The 22,216-nt window shown below is 39.9% G+C and overlaps 2 protein-coding genes across 10 annotated transcripts; both read left to right on the top strand.

The window, feature by feature from the left end:
• The first annotated feature begins 1,031 nt into the window (after window positions 1-1,031).
• Window positions 1,032-11,967, top strand: gtse1 (G-2 and S-phase expressed 1). Of its 8 annotated transcripts, none has more exons than XM_085413004.1 (12): window positions 1,032-1,149; window positions 1,421-1,460; window positions 1,547-1,604; window positions 2,585-3,233; window positions 4,186-4,347; window positions 7,375-7,498; window positions 8,391-8,756; window positions 9,275-9,329; window positions 9,467-9,664; window positions 9,780-10,005; window positions 10,886-11,002; window positions 11,716-11,967. In XM_085413004.1, the coding sequence occupies exons 2-12, from the start codon at window positions 1,439-1,441 to the stop codon at window positions 11,800-11,802; spliced, it is 2,064 nt and encodes a 687-aa protein (XP_085269130.1). In that variant the 5' UTR covers window positions 1,032-1,149; window positions 1,421-1,438; the 3' UTR covers window positions 11,803-11,967. The 8 variants fall into 8 exon arrangements, with proteins under 8 accessions (XP_085269130.1, XP_085269127.1, XP_085269126.1 ...); XM_085413001.1 differs by having other exon boundaries at window positions 7,372-7,498; XM_085413000.1 differs by having other exon boundaries at window positions 1,050-1,149; window positions 1,547-1,632.
• A 229-nt stretch (window positions 11,968-12,196) lies between these two features.
• On the top strand, window positions 12,197-20,573 carry LOC146665377 (uncharacterized). 2 transcript variants are annotated; one of them, XM_085413006.1, is made up of 4 exons: window positions 12,197-12,984; window positions 18,211-18,451; window positions 19,316-19,453; window positions 20,152-20,573. In XM_085413006.1, exons 1-4 carry the CDS (start codon window positions 12,800-12,802, stop codon window positions 20,419-20,421), a joined length of 834 nt encoding a protein of 277 aa, XP_085269132.1. In that variant the 5' UTR covers window positions 12,197-12,799; the 3' UTR covers window positions 20,422-20,573. The 2 variants fall into 2 exon arrangements, with proteins under 2 accessions (XP_085269132.1, XP_085269131.1); XM_085413005.1 differs by lacking the exon at window positions 12,197-12,984 and adding an exon at window positions 17,443-17,669.
• The last annotated feature ends 1,643 nt before the right edge of the window (window positions 20,574-22,216 follow it).

Here is a 22,216-nt window from a genome sequence, read left to right as displayed (position 1 = left end):
AGGAGCCCAAAGTGTGCCAGGAAAATTTCCCTCACACCATTACATGACCAACAAGAATCATTTATACAAGCCAGGATGGATCTATGCTTTCATGTTGTGGTTCTTACACTAGCACCTTCTGTCACCACAGAAATTGACACTCACCAGACATGCATAATGGACCTTCCATGACCTTCCAAGCTATATAGTTTATGTCTTCCATATTTCCAACTATATCCATAATCACATACTGTGTATGCTACCATTGTATATAGTATATTATCTTACTTTTTTTCATTGATTGTACTTAATTGTATTTTTGTATTTCCTTCATATATCTGTACCTGAGCTGAGGTGACGCAAAAATTTCCCCATTGTGGGATCAATAAAGTCTTATGTTATCTTATCTTATCTTTTGGCAAGCCCATGTGTATGAGCCTCACTTTCCTGTTCTAAGTGAAAGGAGCGGTCCCTATGGTGCTTTGATGCTGTAGCCCATCTGCTCCAAGTTTCTGTGTGTGTTGTGTTCAGAGATGTTCTTTTGGACACCTTGGTTGTAAGCAGTGGTTATTTGAATCACTGTGGTCTATATATGAGTGGTTCTAGCAGGCAGACCAAATTTAGAAGAGAGAGTCTTCATCCACAGATTTTATTATTGTAATCTATTATTCTATTTAAAAAGCAGTAGAGTACCATTACATGTTATGTAGCAGTCCAATGAATACCGTAGAACTTGTAATGAAAGAACTGTAAAAGAATTGCATTTTTAATCTACATTTTATTCAATGCATGCACATCTTTAATTTAAAAATATACAAAGATGAACGAATTTAACTGCTAAGAGTCATTTTTTTAAACTTTTATTACATTTGTATTACTTTCATATGAGCTGTTTTGTTGGGATACTAATTTTTAAAATCGAATTTAAATCAAGCAAAATCATAAATGGTAAATGGAAATTGTTCAGGCACAAGTTTTAGCTAGCTTTTGACTACAATCCCCAGGACGCCACCGGAGACTCCGTCATAGTCTTTAAACCAATAGTGGCGCATCTATGAGTCACGTGACACGCAGCGCAGCAGATTTGAATTATTTGTGAAATTCTCTGCTTCCACGTCGCTGTTTGAATGCGAAGCAAAAAAGATTTTTGAGGTTTCGGAGGAAATAGAGGTTTGTATTTTAACTTGAATAAAACATTTTCTCCATGGAAATTGTTGGACCATAAAATTATCGAAAATGAATCTTTAAATTGTGAGTTTTACGCTCTTGTCCGTTATTGTTTGACATAGGTGGATTGCTAAAGAGCTAACGTTAAAGTTAGCATGATAGTCAAAATGGTCGTTTCTAAATTCGCTGGTTTCACTGTTTGTCAGTGTTGGTGTAAAGTTGAATGTTTTTAGGCTATTGTGATAGTAAATCTTCACGTCTGATCTGTTTTCAGAGACGAACAAGCTTACGGATGGACTGTCGAGCTAACAGCGGTGAGTAAGCATTCAGTGACCGTCAGATATCGTACCGTGTGTTTTTAAGCGTTTCATCACTAATCACTTTGATTGTGTCTCAGTAGATGTGTTCTTTCTGCCTGATGAGAAGTTTGACTTTGATGTTTCTCTGTCGCCTGCCAGGTAAAAATCAAAGAGAGTTTCTATCGAGGTACTGCCAGGAGTTCAGTCACGCACTTTTCTTTTATTTCCGCATTTAAATTCCCACAACGTCCTCTGATTGTCCGGCTGCCAACATCCAGAAGACGTGTTTGACATGTGATCTTGCACTAATAAGGTTTACATGCAGGATTTGATCTGCAGCACAGTATAATAACGGACAATATGTAAGCTAATGAAAACTAAACTGAAATGAGCAAACCCACACAAAAAGTCAAATTGACAAAGTAATAAACTATTAACAAGAATATAAAACAACCATTAAAACTATTGAACAGTATAAAATTAGTAAAACAACATGTGTCCCAATAGTTCTGTTGTCTTCAACTGTAAATAAGTTTAAGTGAATGTCAACAACTTTTGCAAAACTCTGAACATCCTGAGGTATCTTAAAAGTCAGTTTTAACTGAGTAAAAACCATCAAGGAACTCCGCATTTTAACCCTCAACTGTAAAATGCGGATGGGTATTGTCATCACCCTGCTGGCCGGGCAGGATGGCAGTTGACGTGGACATGCAAGTTTCTCTAAGGATACCCTCAATACCATCACCCATTTTAGATGTAAGCTCTGTAATGTATCATATTAGACCTTGAGTTATTGGTTTAAAAAAAAAATCCCTCTAAAGTTTGTTTGGGCGTGTGATTTCTAATTCAAACTACTTAAGTGCATAATATATCTTAATAATTTAAAGCAAAATAAGTTTACTTTGGTTTTGCCTTTATAGCTCCAAATTTAATTTTAGTAATAACTTGAACTCTTTTTCTCTTCTTTTGTTATGTCGGCATGACACGATTGCTCCACATCACTCTTGCTTTATTTTAAGAAATGCTTTATTTTTTTTAAAACTGTGTGTAGTCAGCTCCTTGATGTTTAAAGTTTAATTGCTGTGAACTGTTTGTTACTCTTGCTGTGACTTATGCACTAATGTCCTTGTGCTCTACAGCTCTAGGGGTGATGAAGCTGAAGATGAGGTGTTTGTTGGTCCAGTCAGTCATAAAGAGAAGTGTGTTTCCGTTAATGTGGCGTCTCCCCTCGAGAACCATAGCATAACCTGGAGCCCGCTGACGGGAGAACAGCTGGAGGCTGTGTGTCAGGAAGCCCACAGACTAGCAAGTCAGCTGCAGAGCACTGTGTCACACGATGAGAACAGAGACGCCACCAGTGTGACCATGGACACCATGACTGAGCAAGAGGAGTTTGTCGAGGATGCTGAGACCAGACTTGGTCTCCTTGCTCAGACCACCAGTGGAGTCAGCCCAAACAAACGACAGACCTTCTGTGTGCAGGACAGTCCACTGAAGCAGCTGCCGCCCGTCATCCAGCGCCAACTGCAGAGAGGCAGCGGCTCCAGCATCACTTCATCTATCCGCCCCACTATCACCCCAGCTTCGTCTACCCGCCCTACTTCAAAAAGCAGACTCAGCACCTGCAGCCCTGTGATCCAAGCCAAAGCTCAGCCCAGAACTGCGCTTCGAGGGAAATCTGCACTAGGTGTTGCTGTTGTGCTGCCGAGCAAACCAACCATTCCAGTGACTTCCTGTTCAACCAACAAGAGCAGAGTGGAAAAGACCAAACTGCAACCACCCAACAGAGTAAGATTTGAGTTTTTAATTCACCCAGTATCGCTGTTTTCTGGAAGCAGCCTTTGACAGATACCTAATAGGCTTTCTCTGAATCAGTCTTCTCCGAACCCGCCTCTCCTCCCACACTTCCACTACATTTTCATGGCGGTGTGGAAGCGTGTCACATTAAAGGCTTCTCTGTATACCTTTGGCTCTGAGAAGAGAGCGCCGTTTCTGGATCATGTCTTCATATGTATTCCTCCTTGCATAATGTAACTTTGGATTTGGGACAGCAAATGGTTCCATAATTTCTGGAAGTGTTCCTGAGCCCGTGCAGTTTCCATGACAGAATCGTGGGTATTTGGGGTATTTTTAATGCCCGAAGAATACAAGCAGTATTTATTTTCTGCTTTATTCCTTGCATGGAAAATGTTTATGATTGATTTCTTTGTTGAACATGCTTTTAAAAAGCAACATTTAAAAAAAACAAAAGATTGTAAACATTTCCAATGAATTTCTTTAAAATGGATAAGGTGAATTTTCGAATAAGTACTTGACACCTTTAATACTTAAAGATACGAACTGAACACTCCTGTTCCTGTTTTAAAAAGCTTGTTGCTATATTTATACATTACCTTTTGTTTTAAAGAAACCATTCAATAGATGCAAGTGTGATGTTACAGTTACATAACAGATTAATAAATTTGTATTAAACCAGTTCATAACGTGATCCTTCCTAGAAAAACTTACAATCTTCTTAAGACTTATTAAAGTAGCAAAAATAAATAGATGAAACAGATTCCTAACCAGGAAGCAAATGTAATAAAATAAACAGAAACACAACCAGAACTGACTTTATATGAGCTTTTCTCCTTTTATTAAAATTTTTATTTTGTGTGTAGATAGTTTAGTAAGAAGTTGTTGGCTTAAAAGCGCCCTATCAACAGATTACAGATGATCTGTTACCTATTACCTGTTTCAGGCAGTGGGCAGTTGGAGGCAAAGCCCGTCTTCTTGTCCCCCTAAAAGGGCGGAGTCGTCTGAGGATTTGCTCTCAGATTCAGCGAGCGTGGCCTCTGACATCAGTGATAGCTCCCTCAACTCCAGTCTGTTGGGAAAACGCGCACTTCCTCGGCCAACCAAGGTAAAGGTAACTGTCTGCATGTTCAAATAGTTCAGTGCAGTGTTTTCGGATTGGGAAAAACATTTACGTTTACTTTGAGTGATATTTACCTGCTGACTTTATTTCTCACTTTGTAAATGAGGTTAACAAAAAACAATAATTATGGAGCTGAAGCGCTTTGATAGGAGTCATGTAGAAGCATCTGAGTCAAGCTTTTTATATTTCCCCCATTTTTTTTTTTTTATAGCATAGCCTTTTTAACTATGAATCATTAAAAGAATAATGTGTGAAATCTCATCACTAGATGTCAGTAGATTGCATTCAAATGAATTTTGTTTTCTTACCCCTACCAATTCAAATGCATAATCCTAGCTATGGTGGCCTCTGTATGACAAGCAACTGTCATTGCCATTCAGATGTAGTGAGTAGGCTATCAGCTTACCTCTGCTGTCAATGTTTCCATGTCTGTTTACCCTGGAGGAGGCCATAAATAGTATAGCAATACTGCAACACCTCAGCAATACTGAGGTGAGTTTTTGAGGATATTTTTAAGCTTTGACTTCAGTTTAGGAAAAGGGGATGAGGTGGAGATGAGGGAGGAGAAGAGAGCAGGGGAGGAGGAGGAGAAAGTGATTATCCACATGTACAAATGTTAAATTGTCAGATATCGTGAAAGAGCCATTCAGGATTTTTAAATTAAAAGTAACTTATAAGGGGTGTGGCCAGTCTATAGCCACATACATAAAACACGATTAGGAGGAACAGATGTCCACCTCGCCCACTGTAGTCATGATCAACATAGCAGCTTCCACAAACCAGTGCCCACTCCTCTATATTTTTAATGCATTTTACTATGAACACATCAATTTTTTTGAAAACTTAATTAAAATAATGGGCGGCACGGTGGTTAGCACTGTTGCCGCACAGCAAGAAGATCCTGAGTTCAATTCCAACATCAGGCCGGGGTCTTTCTGTGTGGAGTTTGCATGTTTTCCCCGTGTTTGCGTGGGTTCCCTCCGGGTACTCCGGCTTCCTCCCACCGTCCAAAGACATGCAGCTTGTGGGGATAGGTTAATTGGATAATCCAAATTGCCACTAGGTGTGAATGTGCGAGTGAATGTGAATGGTTGTCTGTCCCTGTGTGATGGCCCTGCGACAGTGGCGACCTGTCCAGGGTGTACCCCGCCTCTAGCCCTATGACAGCCGGGATAGGCTCCAGCGCCCCCCGCGACCCTGAAAAGGAGAAGCGGAAGCGAATGGATGGATGAATTAAAATAACATTGCTGTATTATTAACTAGAGATGGACTGATCCGATATTACGTATCGTATCGGTCTGATACTGACCTAAATTACTGGATTGGATATCGGAGAGAGATTTAAAAAAAAAAAAAAAAAAAAAGTAATCCGATCCAAAGTATCACAAAATCACCTCACAAAACACGCTGCTTGGCGTAACCCAGCTCAGCGCATTGGAGCAGTATGTGTCACGTGATAGAGCGGCTGTTGTCTGCGAGACCTGTCGGTGGTCTGGTGGAGCATTTGGCGCCTCGCTACATGCTTCCAAACCGCAGCATTTCATCTCAGAGAAAACTATCCCAGAGAAGTAAAGTGTGTAAGTGCATCTCTGAATGTTTGCATAGTATTTCCACATTAAGCTTAACAACTGATATATGGAGCCACAGCTGGACTGGCCATCGAAGTTCCATATTGAGGCGAAAAGGAAGCAATTTGTCCCGTACTTCAGCTAGAATGGGGGGGGGAAAGGCACAAAAAAAGGCAGGAGTTATTCTGTCTTTGCTGCACAGCTGCCTCTTCTTCTCTCATTCTCTCCCCTCTCTCTCCTGTTGCTACTTCAATCATGAAACTGATCAATGATCAGCTGATCGGCTTTTCTGTCGCAAGTCCCGTCTTACTTGTTTATTTATCACCCACTTTGCACCAGAAAGAGGAAACCAGTGGATAAACAACAGCTGCACATTTAAGCTTGATCAGCTGTTGTTAAACTTGATTTAATATTACTTTCTAGTATCAGATGATGTTTGCTGGAGCCACAGCTGTAAAAGCTGCTGGTCATGATATCGGTTTGGATATGTGGTGAGAGGGAAACATGAAGATGAAACCAGGAGATGTCCTTACTGAATCATCAGAGCTGAACAGGTGATGGAGAAACAGGTTTACCTTTTAGGTGACATGAATGAGTTGAAGGGAAGTTATGAACTGTTTCTGAGAGGCAAATAACCCCAGGATCCTTTTTTACGTAGCTGACAGCTGGTGACTGCAGGGGTGGGTCTAGCAAAGTTTTGCCAGGGGGGCCAGGTGGGGCATTAACAAGGAAGTCTTCTGTTGAAGAAAGATGTTGAATCTATATAAATATTGTAGAAAAATAATTGATTTCTGTGCATTTGTTTTACATGTGCATTAAATTAAAGTTGATTAAGCATTGTGAGGTGGAGGGTGGGGGGGTGGTTCTCTAATATTTTTGCTGGGAGTTGGCAACCCTATTAATTAGGTTGTTTAATATTTCTGCTAAGTACTCTTTAAGATACCAGAATAGGGAGGATGGTGCAGCTTTAAGTTTATTAGATTGATCAGTTTTGCTGAACTATAAAATATTTTGGGTGCAGTGTGTTTCTTGCATACAAGTATAACAGAATAGCTTTAGTGTTGTTGTTTTTTAAAACTTCAATATGAACTTGTACAAAATGCAACAACATATTTATAAAAAACAGTTTTATTGATTAAAAAAAATACACTATATCGGCTTCATATCGTTATCGGCAGATATGCAAAGTTAAGATATCGGTATCGGACATAAAGTGATATTGTGCCATCTCTATTATTAACAGGACGTTTTTATGTTTGAGAATTATCGTAGGTCATTTTTAACAATTCAAAGGAAAGACCTTTAAAATACAAACTCACTGCAATGTCTGTAGAAGGTAAACAAAGGTTACGTCTGACCCATAGACTACATATAAAAGATAAACATAGATAAATATGTAAAATCATTCATTTGTTTTGGTCATGATTGTGTTTCCTTCCAGCAGAGTGGAGTGAGGAACCTATCAGGTGGGAAAGCACAGCGTCTTCAGACCAGGAGAAAGAACACGTCCTCATCATCCTCCTCTGTATCCAGCTTCAACTCCAGCATCTCTCTTTCCCCGGCTAAAGGTATGCTCACTGCACAATGGTAACAGGAGCTACATGCTAGTACGTTTTTGTTTTTGTTTTTTTTAAATAAAAAGGGAATACTGTGAGATCTCATTTTTCCTCTAGTTTAATACAAAAGGTTAAGCTTTAAAATTTATGTTTTAATTATTATCATTAGCTCATGAAAATCTGAAATCGTCAAAAATTATTAGACGTTTATTATTATTATTATTATTATTATTATTAATAATAAACTTAATTGGGGAAAAAAGATTTTGAATCAGTCTGTGATGTGGAGGCTTTGGTGAAGCCCAGGTTTTTTTTATTGTAGCAGCTTTAAGCTTGTCTGAATTTTTGGGCTGACTGTTTCTCATCCTCTTAAATATCTCATAGACAGTCTGAGGTATTGTCGCAAGGAAGTTCAGGCTCCATCTGTTGGTGGTTTTGGCACTGTATGTAGGTCCTGCTGGAAAGAATATCTCCGTAAAGCTTTTTATCAGATGGAAGCATGAATTACTCTAAAATCCCCTGAATTGATATTGTAGTCACTAGAACACAGTGCAACAACACTAAAACAGAGAGACTGCAAAAGGTTAACATTTGATTTCAGACAACTTGCACTCTGAGTTTACATGTGGTGGGTACATCTGAATGCAGCATTTGAAGTAGGATGAGTGCTATAAATAGGCTTGTGGAGGGAGGTCCTCTAGGTCAGAGTAAATTGGAATGTAAACACAATAAGGTGTTCTCTCCAACTAGCTTAGATTGGTTCTGGTTGGTAGCTTGAAAATGATTTGATCTCTGTCCTGGATGAGTACGTGCGAAGGTTTTATTTGGATGATCGTTTAAAGATTTACTGTACAGCTAAATGGTTAAATATCTACCCTGTTTCACCATCTGTTGCTGCTCTCAGGCAAGGTGAAGTCTACTCTTAACGGGAATCTGAGCAGCTCCACTGGCCCAGCACCCCGCAAAGTGAACAGCCTCAGCAGGCCACGCAGGTCCACCATCTACAGTGCTGCAGAGTCGGTGTCCTCCACTGCCGCTGGCCGCCGCTCAATATCGACACAGGCCAAGAAGCTGTCTGAGGCGGAGAGTGGCAATGATGCCAAATCCACTCCTCACAAGAGCGCTGAAGCCACGCCCCCCAAAAGACCTGCCTCCAACCTCACCACCTCCACAAGTCGGCTGCAGAGCGGACCGAAGGCCAAATCTAAACCTGAGGCGGTGGTCCTACCTACACCAAGCACAGGAGGCAAAGGTGTTCACCATGCAAATGGTGAGAAAGTGATGATTAACTCTGAGATATTTGGACATGACAAATAATGGACTAACATCTAACTCATAAATTGAGTGAAACTGACCTTCTGTCTCGGGGTTAAAAAAAAATCCAGTTTTTGTTTTGTTTAGTTTTTTTTTTCCTTCCCTTTTTGATGGCTTTTGCTGAGTTACCATTGTTAATGTGGGCTTTTTTTCTTCACTGGTGACACTGATGGATCAGCGTGCTCTCAGTGGCAGTATAAATAGTTACATGGCTTTGGTGATGTTAGTTTTTTTGCAACAACCAGTGTAGTGACTATAAACCAGGCTTTGAAAGGGCTTCTTCCTTTCCAAGTGCTACTTGTAGGGGATTTACTGATTGATGGGGTTTTCTCTTTAATTTTGTCAGGTGTTTGCCTTGCAGTAATAACATGCATTGAGAAAACTGTTAATTTGATTTGAGTTCAAAGCAAGATTTTCAGCTTCAGTTTTTCACACTCTGACATGTCTGTCTCACTGTCTTTGTTTTGTCTTTAGATGTCTCAAAGGTGTTGAAGCCAAAGAGGCTGATGTCACTTAACGGCATGGACAGGTAGATGGCAGTACACATATAATTCCTGACACTGTTAAATCTCTGCTGGGTTCTATGTTCCTTCAGTGTTTGATCGAGATGTTGGAGCTGAATGTTACCTGACAGATCAGTGATACTGTAAACTCCTTCTCTTTTAGTCTTCCTCAAAAGCCATCTGCTGGTCCGCTAACACCTTCTGCTATCACATGCAAGTCACTGCAGATGAAGCCACGACGCCCCTCTGCCCTCCCCACTCCAGTTAGACGCAAGGCTTCACTCATTCCCTCTCCAACGCCCAAACCTCCAGCCCTCTCTGACTCTGTCCCCACCTCATATACCAAGCAGCACAGCTGTAGGTAAGATGCTAGAGGCTGCCTTCTAACTGGTCCTTTGCAGATCACCTGGTTGCTCCTTTGACTTCACATGCAGGTGTGTCATTCTTTATTTGTGTCTATATTTGTGTGTGCACAGCCCCACCCTCACCAATGCACAGGAGGAGGAGGAGCTTATTGATGCACCTGAAATTCAGCCCTTCTGTCTAGAGGATGATCCCCCTACCACCACACCCTCAAACAACCAACAGACTGACCAATCAGAGCCCATGGATCCTGGAGCACTGATTCTGGATGAATCAGTGCCCAATGAAAACCTGATTGAACTGGAGCTTAAAGAGGACAGCAACAGCAAGACACAGGAGGTCAGAGGTCACACAGTATACACCATAATAATACAACAGTTATAATCAGGGAAAAAAATTATTTGAACCCCAGCTGTTTTTGTGATTTTCCCCACTAGCAAAGAAATGATCCTTCTATAATTTCAATGGTAGGTTTATTTGAACAGTGAGAGAAAGAACAATAACAACAAAAATCCAGAAAAGTGCATTTCCAAAAAAATAATTAGCATTTTCATGAAGGACATAAGTATTTGATTTTTGCAAAACACACTTTAGTACTTGATGGCAGAACCTTTGTTGTAAAGCACATGGGTCAGACCTGTTTTGTAGTTGGCCACAAGTTTTGCACACATCTCAGGGGGGATTTTGTCCCACTCCTCTCTGCAGATCCTCTCAAAGTCATTAATGTTTCGTGGCTGATGTTTGGCAACTGGAACCTTCAGCTCCCTCCATAGATTTTCTGTGGGAGTAAGACCTGGGGACTGACTAGGCCACTCTAAGACCTTAACACGCTTCTTCTTTAGCCAAAGTTTCCTCCACATGTTCAGGTTCCAGCGCATAACAGGAACAAGCACTGGTACTCTGGTTATATCACCATATGAGATCAAAGGGTTAAACTACACAAGTCTCCTTTTTTGCTTTAATACCAGGTTATCTTCTATTATCGACTCCTTTGAGGTTAAAATGATTTGGAGCCTGACAGATGACCAGATGATTCAGATGCTCTGTAGCTGTATAAGTTGCTTCATAATGGTTTAGAAAACAACAAAAATTATAATGAATTGTTGCCACACACTCAAAGTTCATTGCATCTCTTGCATCTTCACTTGTTCAGTCTGATCTGCTGGAGCTGCAGAGCAACTTCAGAGATGATCATCTCACACTCAGTTTTTTTGCTCAGGTTCTCCTTTTGGATCTTCCACCACCCACCCTGCCTCCTCAAGAGAAGCTGCTCATTGACTTGACCAACACCCCTGACTTCATCCGGACCAATAATAAGACTTGCAGTGCAGCTCAGGTAACTTTCACCTCATCTGGGGATAACACCCAAGTCCTTTTTAGAATCTATCAGTCTATTTAAATTTGTTCATATACCCATTAAGAATTATTGGGATATTTTAATTGGAATTTTAAGAGAGTAGTTAATGGTGCTTTCAGTTATTGTTTGAATGCTCACTTTTCCCACCGACTATTATTAATTTTTTAACCTGTGATCAGTGATATGCCACACACCTGTAAAGTGAAATACAGAATCATTTGTTTGTCACCAAATTTTCTCACCTTAACTGAAGAACACATTTATGACCTGTACCACATAGTAGACTCAATAATTTTTGAGAGAATTCCTGTAATGGCTACTTTCACCTGCCCTTAACTTCACCTGTCAAGTGACACTGTTAACCACGGTTAACTACACCACTGAATGTCTCAGCAATAATGCTCCAAAACACAAAGATAAATTAAGAGAGGCCCAGTTGAGTGACTACAGCTGGCGAAGGTGAAGAAATGTAATGGCTACAGCTGCCTTTTAAGACTATTTATCGATCAAAGCAGCCATGCCTTCAGTCCAATATCCAGGAAAGACAAACTCCACTAGATTTTTAGTTTTTGAATATGTAGTATTTTAACAGATTTGTGTTTCACTGTGATGCAGTTTGTTCGTTTGGTGCTTCAGATTTCAGTAACCTTGTACCCAAAGCAGCTCTGTAACTGTGCATTTGTTGTTTTCAGCTGATTGATTTGAGCTCTCCGCTTATCAAGTGGAGTCCTGAGGACAAGACTGAGAACAATGCTCCCCTCATCAACCTGTCCTTCTGATCGTCATCCTCCTTAAGTACTGGATCTGTGCACATTACTGAACCACCACCTCTCCGTCTTCAGAAACTCTAATAATCCAACTGATTCTGAGTTTTTAATCAGTGGAGTCTTTCCTACAGTGGAGTACACAAACATAAATGTTTTACATAAAATATTCTGAAATTGCTCAGGTGTCTCTACAACTAATTGTACTTTTATTTCTCTTGATTTTGCTGCTTATTGTTGGAATAAATCTTGTTAATGATGTTGTAAACACTCCAGTGATCCTGGCTTCCTGAAGTTCACTTGAAGAAGAAATATTTATATAATATGCATAGATAATAATATAGATCAACTTTACTATGTGTTCAAAGTCAGAGTTGCACTGCAGAAAAAGGACTTGTCAGCTGACTGGCAGAACATGGTTTTAGATATAAAAACAGGACAGTTTCATTATCAATGAGGAGGAATTCCTTGAAGTGACAAAGGTGTCACTCGACTGAGACCTGGAGACCTATGAAAGGGAGGTATATAAACATAACATATCTGCAATGCAGGGAATAAGTCGCTTCAATATTCATACACTATCAAAAGTCACTGGAGTTACCTGGTGTTTTATGTAAAAATCAGACAATGTTTGATTTAGGCTAAAATGTGTTTGTGTATGAGAAACGAATGAATCTCACTCATCTTTGCAGTGATGAAATGCAGGCTTCTGAAGAGTTTTTGCAACAATTGCAAGGCAGTAATTGTAGTTTATGGAGAACTGCGACTGTATCAAGATTCAGGGTAGTTGTGAAAATCTAAGATGTGATGAATAATTTCACAAGAAAAAAGAACAGGAAGTTCCAATGAAAACATCTATTGGAAAGTCAAAAGTTGATTTATCTAAGAAATGATGTAAACTGCAGCGTGTCTCAGGAGGTGTCACGATGCAGTTTAACCTATAAGCCGAATTCTACATGAATCACAACACTTGCAGGTAGAAGTGAGCAGAGCAAAGGACTACAACGTCAAGATGGACAGAGAAATTGCACTTGAAGCTTTGGGTGCAATTTGCAATGCCCAAATCACTTCTGTTCAAAAACAAAGAGCAGATGCTCACGATGGAGCTTTCCAAAGAGCAAGCTTTTCCTGCTCCGCTGCACCAACGCTGTCTGTCAAAACTCTCATTCATACAGTTGCAGATGGAAATCAAACCTGGTAAATATTGTAATATAAACTATTCTTAAGACTTGTGCTGATGTCATTCCTCCAAAAAGGTAACGTGAGTTTTTCAGTTTTTTTGTAGCAGTATATTTGAGTATAAGACTACAGACTCACAGTCAGGATGTAGATTCCAAAGCTCAAACAATTTTGACAGCAATGTTGCAGTTTGGTTTGCAGAGAGCGAGAAAACATCCAGTGAAAGAGCAGCATTTCTTTTCTTTTGTTGATGGTCAGAAGGTTTATTCTGACCCTAATCTCAGCTGTCTTTCTCAACTTGCAGCCCGATGTCAAGAAACAACTTTGCCAGAATTCAACATGTTGTGCAAGATGAAGTCAAACAGAAACGTAACGGCTACATCTTCCTTTCAAGACCCTCAAAAATATTTTAGATGAGGGTTTTTTGAATATGTAGTATTTTAACAGATTTGTGTTTCACTGTGATGCAGTTTGTTCGTTTGGTGCTTCAGATTTCAGTAACCTTGTACCCAAAGCAGCTCTGTAACTGTGCATTTGTTGTTTTCAGCTGATTGATTTGAGCTCTCCGCTTATCAAGTGGAGTCCTGAGGACAAGACTGAGAACAATGCTCCCCTCATCAACCTGTCCTTCTGATCGTCATCCTCCTTAAGTACTGGATCTGTGCACATTACTGAACCACCACCTCTCCGTCTTCAGAAACTCTAATAATCCAACTGATTCTGAGTTTTTAATCAGTGGAGTCTTTCCTACAGTGGAGTACACAAACATAAATGTTTTACATGAAATATTCTGAAATTGCTCAGGTGTCTCTACAACTAATTGTACTTTTATTTCTCTTGATTTTGCTGCTTATTGTTGGAATAAATCTTGTTAATGATGTTGTAAACACTCCAGTGATCCTGGCTTCCTGAAGTTCACTTGAAGAAGAAATATTTATATAATATGCATAGATAATAATATAGATCAACTTTACTATGTGTTCAAAGTCAGAGTTGCACTGCAGAAAAAGGACTTGTCAGCTGACTGGCAGAACATGGTTTTAGATATAAAAACAGGACAGTTTCATTATCAATGAGGAGGAATTCCTTGAAGTGACAAAGGTGTCACTCAACTGAGACCTGGAGACCTATGAAAGGGAGGTATATAAACATAACATATCTGCAATGCAGGGAATAAGTCGCTTCAATATTCATACACTGGAGTACACAAACATAAATGTTTTACATAAAATATTCTGAAATTGCTCAAGGGTCTCTACAACTAATTGTACTTTTATTTCTCTTGATTTTGCTGCTTATTGTTGGAATAAATCCCTTCAGTATTCATACACTATCGAAATTCACGAGGTACTTCATGAGGTAGTCACCTGGAAAGGTTTTCCAACAGACTTGAATGAGTTCCCAGAGATGTTGAGCACTTGCTGGCCATTTTGCCTTCACTCTGTGGTCCATCTCAGCTCAAACCATATCCATTGGGTTCAGGTGAGGTGACTGTGGAGGCCAGGCCATCTAGCACAGCACTCCATCCCTCACACAGCCTGGAGGTGTGTTTATGGTCATTGTCCTGTTGAAAAATAAATGATGGTCCATCTAAACCAAACCAGATGGGATCAATCAATCAATCAATCTTTATTTATAAAGCACTTTTCATACAAAAAATGTAGCACAAAGTGCTTTACATAGTTAAAAGCAGCCCACCCCACCCTCCAACTCACTCCCCACACTCTCATTAACATAAATGATGTGAATACACACATATCTCACCCCCCACCCCACCCACACACACACACACACACACTTAAAGAGTAAAAATTGGGCTGGGTTCACATGAGCCAAGTGAGGAAACACTATAACAGGGAGCCGTCTGCACCGGGAGCCGGTCACAGACCGCAGCCTCCAGGCTGGGCACACAGCAGGAGGGAGGCAAAGGAGCCCCCCAGCCAGGCTGAGAGGACCCCCAGAGACCCAGCAGCCACGGTCGATCACAGCCCCGGTGCAGAGAGCGCCCTCCGAGGAAACACTGGAGATATGACACAATAGGCTATATACAGGGTAAAATGATAAAATAAATAAGAACAGGATACAATATAAATATAAATAGAGTAAGAAGATTAAAAATGGATAAGAATAAAATCAATAAATATTAGGTAAAGTCTAAATTAATAATAAAATAACAAGATAGAATAAATAAGTATAAAATAAATAAACGCTAAGTAAAAGCTAAATTAAAAAGGTGGGTCTTGAGCCTGTTCTTAAAAACATGTACGTTCTCTGCGGCCCTGAGCTCCTCCACAGGCTGTTCCACAGACGAGGACCATACCACTGAAAAGCTGCCTCTCCGTGAGTATGTGTCCTGACTTTAGGGACAATCAAAAGGCCAGTACCAGAGGACCTCAGGGTCCGCGAGGGTTCGTATGGTAAAAGCAGATCTGAGAGATAAGAAGGCCCAAGACCATTAAGACATTTAAAAACCAATAAAAGAACCTTAAAATCGATCCTGAAACACACGGGGAGCCAGTGCAGCGATTCTAAAACCGGTGTAATGTGGGCCCGCCCTCTGGTCTTCGTCAGCACACGAGCTGCTGAGTTTTGCAAAAGTTGTAAAGTTGAAATATTCTTCTTAGGAAGACCAGAGAGCAGGGCGTTACAGTAATCAATGCGACTGGTAATAAAAGCATGCATCAGCATCTCTGTGTTGGCCCGAGAGAGAATAGGGCGGACTCTGGCTATATTTTTTAGATGATAAAATCCAATTTTGGTTACATGTTTAATATGTGGGATAAAACCAAGCTCAGAGTCAAAAATAACACCCAGGTTTTTCACTTGTAGCAAAGGACATAGTGAAAATGCCTCTAATTTAGACAAGAGTTTCTCTCTCTGAGCCTCGGGACCGACGATTAAAACTTCAGTTTTGTCCTGGTTAAGCTGTAAAAAGTTTTCTGCCATCCAAGATCTTATATTTAAAATACAGTTTAAAAAATGGCATGTCGCTGCAGGATCTATTTGTCCATAAATGCCTGATTCACACAGTCTTCTCTGAACAGTTGATGTAGAGATGAGTCTGCTACTGGAACTCTGTGACATTTATCTGGGCTCTAATCTGAGGTGCTGCTAACTTGTGATTTCTGAGGCTGGTGACTCACATGAATTTATCCTCAGCACAGAGGTCGTCCTTTCCTGGGGTGGTCCTCATGTGAGCCAGTTTCATCATAGCGCATGATGGTTTTTGCAGCTGAACTTGGGGACAGATGACCTTCAGTTCTTAAAATATTGATGCACTGTTGTTTGTCTTTACTTAGCTGATTGGTTCTTGCCATTATATGAATTCTAACAGTTGTCATACATCATGAAGCTTATTGAGAGATGGCCAAGGGTTTGCAGCGCTGTCAACAAAGCTAAGGGTGACTACTTTCAGGAATCTGAGACAAAAAAACATAAAACATATTTAGAGTTATTTATCCTTTTTTTTTCTTTGCTCCATAATTCCATATATCTAGTTTTGTACATTTAATGTCTTCAGTTTGTATCTACAATGTAGAAAGTAGTAAAAATAAAGAAAAAACATTAAATGAGAGTGTGTACATGAGAGGACACCCTACCATGTAATTCATCTAGTGATGTGGGGCCACAGATGTTGACATAGGGAAGTGAGACACACATGAACAAAGGATTCTACCTGTTCTGGGCACACACTTACAAATGTGACATCTTTCTTCTACTGTTTCCATTGGTAACTATATTTGGGGAACTCAAAGCACTGTAATTTAAGTAAAATACCATGGAAAGTACTCCAGAAGTTGCAGGCTGTAATTGATGCCACTGAATTTTTGTTGAACATAAATCTGCAATTGCAAGAAGTAGTGTCAACAGACCACAGGAAGGGGGAAGTTTGGCCACAGGGTGAGAAAAATATGTACATCCTTTTTCACTTTAATTCAGTTTGTACAGAGCAAAAAATTCCAGAAGAAGTTCAACTGTCCTTTTCTTTTTGTGAAGGTCAAAAAGTCAAGAAAAGTCAGAGCACGAGAAGTAGGCAAAAGCCAAGGGACGCTTGGACCTTTATTTTATCCCCCTGCCCTCTTATCATTTATCATCCACTCCAAAAAAACAAGTTTCCTCCTTTTTAAAAAAATAAATAAACAAGAGCTAATTCTTGCAGGCTTGCTGAATCCAACTTCTGCAAATGAAACCGAGGTTACTGAATAATTGTAATAATGGTATTTTGTTTTTAAAATGGTAAACTGTGACTGTACTAAGATTCAGGGTGTGGATGCAGTTGTGAAAGTCTAAGAGATGATGAATAATTTTGCAACTGGAAAAAAGAGAAGAACAGAAAGTTCCAATGAAAACACACCTATTGGAAGGTCAAAAAGTCAAAAGTTGATTTATCTAAGAAATTATGCAAACTGGGTTTACGTCATAAACAGTGTAACATATAAGCCCAATTCTGCACGAGCCACAACACTTGCAGGTAGAAGTGAGCAGAGCAAAGGACTACAACATCAAGACAACATCAAGATGGACAGAGAAATTGCACTTGAAGCTTTGGGTGCAGTTTGCAATGCCCAGATCATTTCTGTTCAAAACCAAAGAGCAGGAGGTCACGCTGGAGTTTTCCAAAGAGCAAGCTTTCCTGGCTCAGCAGCACCAACGCTGTCTATAAACAGTCTCATTTGTGCAATCGCAGATGGAGATCAAACCTGGTAAATATTGTAATATTATAAACTATTCTTAAGACTTGCGCTGATGTCATTCCTCAAAAAGGGAACGGGAAGAGTTCTCAAATTTTTTTTGTAGCAGTATATTATATTGGAGTAATGGTGCAACATGGTGGCACAGTGGTTAGCACTGTTGCCTCACAGCAAGAAGGTCAATTCCACCATTTGGGGTCCTTCTGTGTGCATGTTCTCCCCATGTTCTACTTTGGCTTCCTCCCACTATCCAAAGACCTGCAGTTAGTGGGCATAGGTTAACTGGAAACTCTAAATTGCCCTAAGGCAGCTGGGATAGGCTCCAGCACCCCCCTCCACAAAACACTGAAAAGGATAAGAGGATGGATGGGATATTATATTGAGATTCACAGTCAGGATGTAGTTTCTAAAGCTCAAAGAATTTTGACAACAATGTTGCAGTTTGGTTTGCAGAGAGTGAGAAAACATCCAGTGAAAGAGCAGCATTTCTTTTCTTTTGTTGATGGTCAGGTTTATTCAGACCCTAATCTCAGCTGTCTTTCTCAACTTGCAGCCCAGTGTCAAGAAACAACTTTGCCAGAATTCAACGTGTTCTGCAAGATGGAGGGCAATGTTCAGGCTCTGACACCTGTTTTCGAACTGCACCACAAGAAAGGTGTTTCATCATCGATGAGAGCGAATTCTTTGATCCAACATTTGACTACGATTTCTCTGGTCTCCAAGACACAGAGACCTATTACAGAGGCGGAGAGGTGTATGAACGACCAAGTGGTTGGTACCGTTTTGCCCTCAAGGTAAATTTGTCTTTGAATTGAGATCAGCATCAACCATTTTATTCATGCTCATTACTTAGAGTCTAAGCTGCTTTAATTGATCTTTAAGCCGGGCTGTAGAGCACAAATTCAATGACATCCCAGTAAAATACTTTTTGGGCTTCAGATATTTGCAATCATTAGAAAGTTGAAACTTCTGGTTCCCTGAATTTCCTTCCAGCTCATTTTCGAAACTAAACTAGAAGTTTATTAGTGTTCTCAACAATATTCTTCTTCATCAGTTTCTTGGAAATCAATAACTGCATTTAGTCCTCTCTTTTATGTCAAATACTAGGCCTTTTTTTTTTTAAACTACAGAAATAGAATTATAAGAAAACAATATAACAAATCATCTGTAAAGAATTTTCTGCAAAGATTTGGTCTCAACTCACACCTTAAAAAACTAATTTGACCTGATTGAATTAACTGTATGCAGTCTGTTACTTCCAGAGTGCTTTCCAGGTAGTGCACTGGAAATGAATTGACCTCAAAATAAAAATGTAGAGAGGTGAACAGTGTCAATGGAACTAGAACTGGGTTTGAAAAAGAATAGTTAAACAGTTATTTAGCATATTACATATCATATGTGTGTTATAAGCATAACTGGTACATCATGATGCTCTTAAGTTGTAGAAAATAAAAGACAGCCAAATATCTGACTCTCCCCATTCAAAGTAAGATCAATAGAATAGTTTGTCCCAAAGGTAAAGCACTTTGAAATGCTATATGTACAACATGCAGAAGCTCAGACTTTAATTGAAGATACAGTTTGCAGAGATGAACCATGGACTGTCTGAAACAAATACAGGTCCAGATACACCTGCATCACCTCATATTTTGTCACAGGTCCTGAATAAGTATGATGGAAATACATGGCTGGGAACTCGGTACCGAAGCACTGCGTCAGTGCCAGGGGAGTGGCCTGTGTCCTACCATGGGACATCTAAGGAAGGAGCTGGGGGCATCATCGAAGGATTCTACAAGGTTTGATTATGTTATCATCACAACCCATTATTTTACCCAGTACAATTGCTTTACAGTAACATTTTATATGATGTATAATTGTGATATTTAATATTTTGAAATTGCATGGAATGCCACCAACTGTCCCACTTTATGTATATTCCTGGTCTCTTATTCCACATGCTGAGATGCTGAGACTGTGTCCCATGCAGCACTTCAGTTTTCTAAAGTCTGGATTTTATCCCAGGGTTGAGAAAAGAGTCAAAAAGAGAGTTGAATGGTTTTGTCACATGTCAAGTCACAAGCTATGAAAATCTCAGCACAACACAAAGAAAAGGAAATGCAGTAAATAGCAGTTATGTGACTGTGAGAGGACGCCTGCATGTCTAGGACCTCAGGAGCAAACTGTAGCTGTACTTATACTTGTTGAGCATTGTTGAGCAAAAGTGTTGAGAAGGCTTTTTCCTATGAATAATGTCAAAAACCTGTAAGCTGCAGGTTTTTGTATATTTATTTATTTATTGTTATTTATCTCTGTCAGAATATTTTTCCATAGCATGTCCATTGTTATGGCACATAAACGTATTTATGCCACACAAGAGCTGCTCACCCTTTAAGCCACTTCAGTGCTCTTTTTGTCCTATTTCCATATTAGGCCTGTATTTAATGTATCAGTATTTAATAATATAACATATATATATCTTACTTTTATTTAACAGCCAGGTCCAGGTCAGACCTATGGCAGAGGGATTTACTCTACCCCTTACGTCAATGAAGCTGTCTCTTATGCCAAAACCTTCACTTGTCAAAAGAATGGCAAGCAATACAAAGTGATTCTGCAAAATCGGATCAACCCAGAGTACAGGCAGAAACACAACAACGATAAGTACTGGCTGGTTCCCATCCCGTCTGTGTTCTCAGCTCAAGAAGAGCAGGCGATAGTAGAACAGGCCATCCGCCCTTATGGTCTTCTGTTGAAGGAGGTCTAAAAGAGCAAGAAAGGTCCCCCAAAAACCTGCAAACTTGACCTGAAGCACATCAACTAGAAGCACAACCTGTTGATGTCAGATTAAATGTGAAGATGAATGTGGGAAAATGATATCACTGCTGTTTGCATGTGTATGAAAAGATTAAACAAACCGCTTCAAACATCTGCGTCTGTGAATTGCTTGAACTGAAAACTATTTTTCTTGTTCATTTTTCAGTGTTCAATGTTGCATTCAGTTATGACTAAACCTGCTATATTTTCATTACTTTTTAGACTATAGTTGAAAAAAGCATTCAGACCTTTCAGAATGCATATTGAAGGGTGATGGGTTATTTCTTTTCCTCTGCTGAAAAGGTTTCCACTTAATAGATTTTCTTTAGAGGTTTCTTCCCGTTAAAGGGGAATTTTTCTTTCTTCGCCAGGTGCCTGCTTATAGGGCAGGGGTAGGCAGCTCCAGGCTTTGAGTGTCGGTGTCCTGCAGGTTTTAGATGTGTTCTTGATCCGACACAGCTGATTCAAATTGCTAAATGACCTCCTCAACATGTCTTGAAGTTCTCCAGAAGCCTGGTAATGAACTCATCATTTGATTCAGGTGTGTTGAACCAGGGTGAGATCAAAAACCCTCAGGACACCGGCACTCGAGGCCTGGAGCTGGACCCCCCTGTTTACAATACAACAAAAACCTTACAAGAAAAAGGGCATTGAGGTGACCTTTGACATCAACAAGCTTTTGAAATGATTCTGGTTAGATATTCTATTGCTGTTAGGTTCATTTACATCGGATAAGTTCCTGGAGGGGACCCAGCTTTCCAGCATGGCCCACAATATTCAATAGGGCAATAGGGATAGGTTTGTACGAAGGGACATGGGGGAAAAAACTCGGGATCTCGCAAAAGTTGTGCAAAAGTTGAATTCCAACAACGTCGGCAGCTACTTAGTTGTAATATTACTCTTTCTGGGTCACAAAATACACTTTTAAGATATTTTGAGGCGTGAATGTAGTTGTGTAAACGTCAGATATCTGCTCAGTTTACAAGACATCACATATTTGCAAAAGTGCTGCGACGTTTTCGGAGATGAAACTTTTGCGAGATCCCGAGTTAGTCCGTCTTAATTTTTTTTTCTCCCATGTCCCCTGCGGAGCGCCGTAGGTTTGAGGTCAGGGCTTTGGGAAAACTATTCCAGGAGGCTAATGTTAGCATTTTTATCCATTCCAAAAACCAGTTTTAATGTGTTATTTTTGGATCTTTGTCGAGTTGGAAAGCCCAACTGTGCTCAAGTTTCACTTGCCACTTTCTTTGATACAGAGTTGAAGAATTTGGAGGTAGTCCTTTCTTCATTATTCCACCCACTTTGTGCAATATACTGGTACCACTAGCAGCAAAACAAGCCAGAGTATGACAGTCCCACCACCTTGCTTAAAACGTCACCTTTACTTCTCCGAACATGCCTCTTTTCATTTGTCATTGTGTCTCCTGAAGAAATTTGGCTTGTTCATGTCAGTAATTTCAAGTTTCAGTTGAGCATGATGGTGTGGAATCTGGAGCAGGGGTTTTCTTACTTTGTCAGCACTCTCTCAATCCATGGTGATGTAAAACTTGTGTCTTTGTGGACATTGACACTAGTGTTCTGGCATTTTCCAGTTCATGGCAGGCTCTAACCTTGGTGGGTCTTGGGCATTAACTGAAAATCCTAACCATCATTTTTTTTTCTTTTTTTTTTTCTTTTTTCTTTTTATTAATGTCATAGCAAAGTGGTGATACAGCTGAATAACTCATAATTTCATACAACTGTTT

This window comes from Rhamphochromis longiceps, linkage group LG7 (genome assembly GCF_057381845.1).
Source record: "Rhamphochromis longiceps isolate RC_006_pf linkage group LG7, R_longiceps_female_GT1.1, whole genome shotgun sequence".
Classification (NCBI taxonomy): Eukaryota; Metazoa; Chordata; class Actinopteri; order Cichliformes; family Cichlidae; genus Rhamphochromis; species Rhamphochromis longiceps.
The sequence above is the reverse complement of the archived record's forward strand: the minus strand, read 5'-3'. Positions and strand labels throughout refer to the sequence as shown.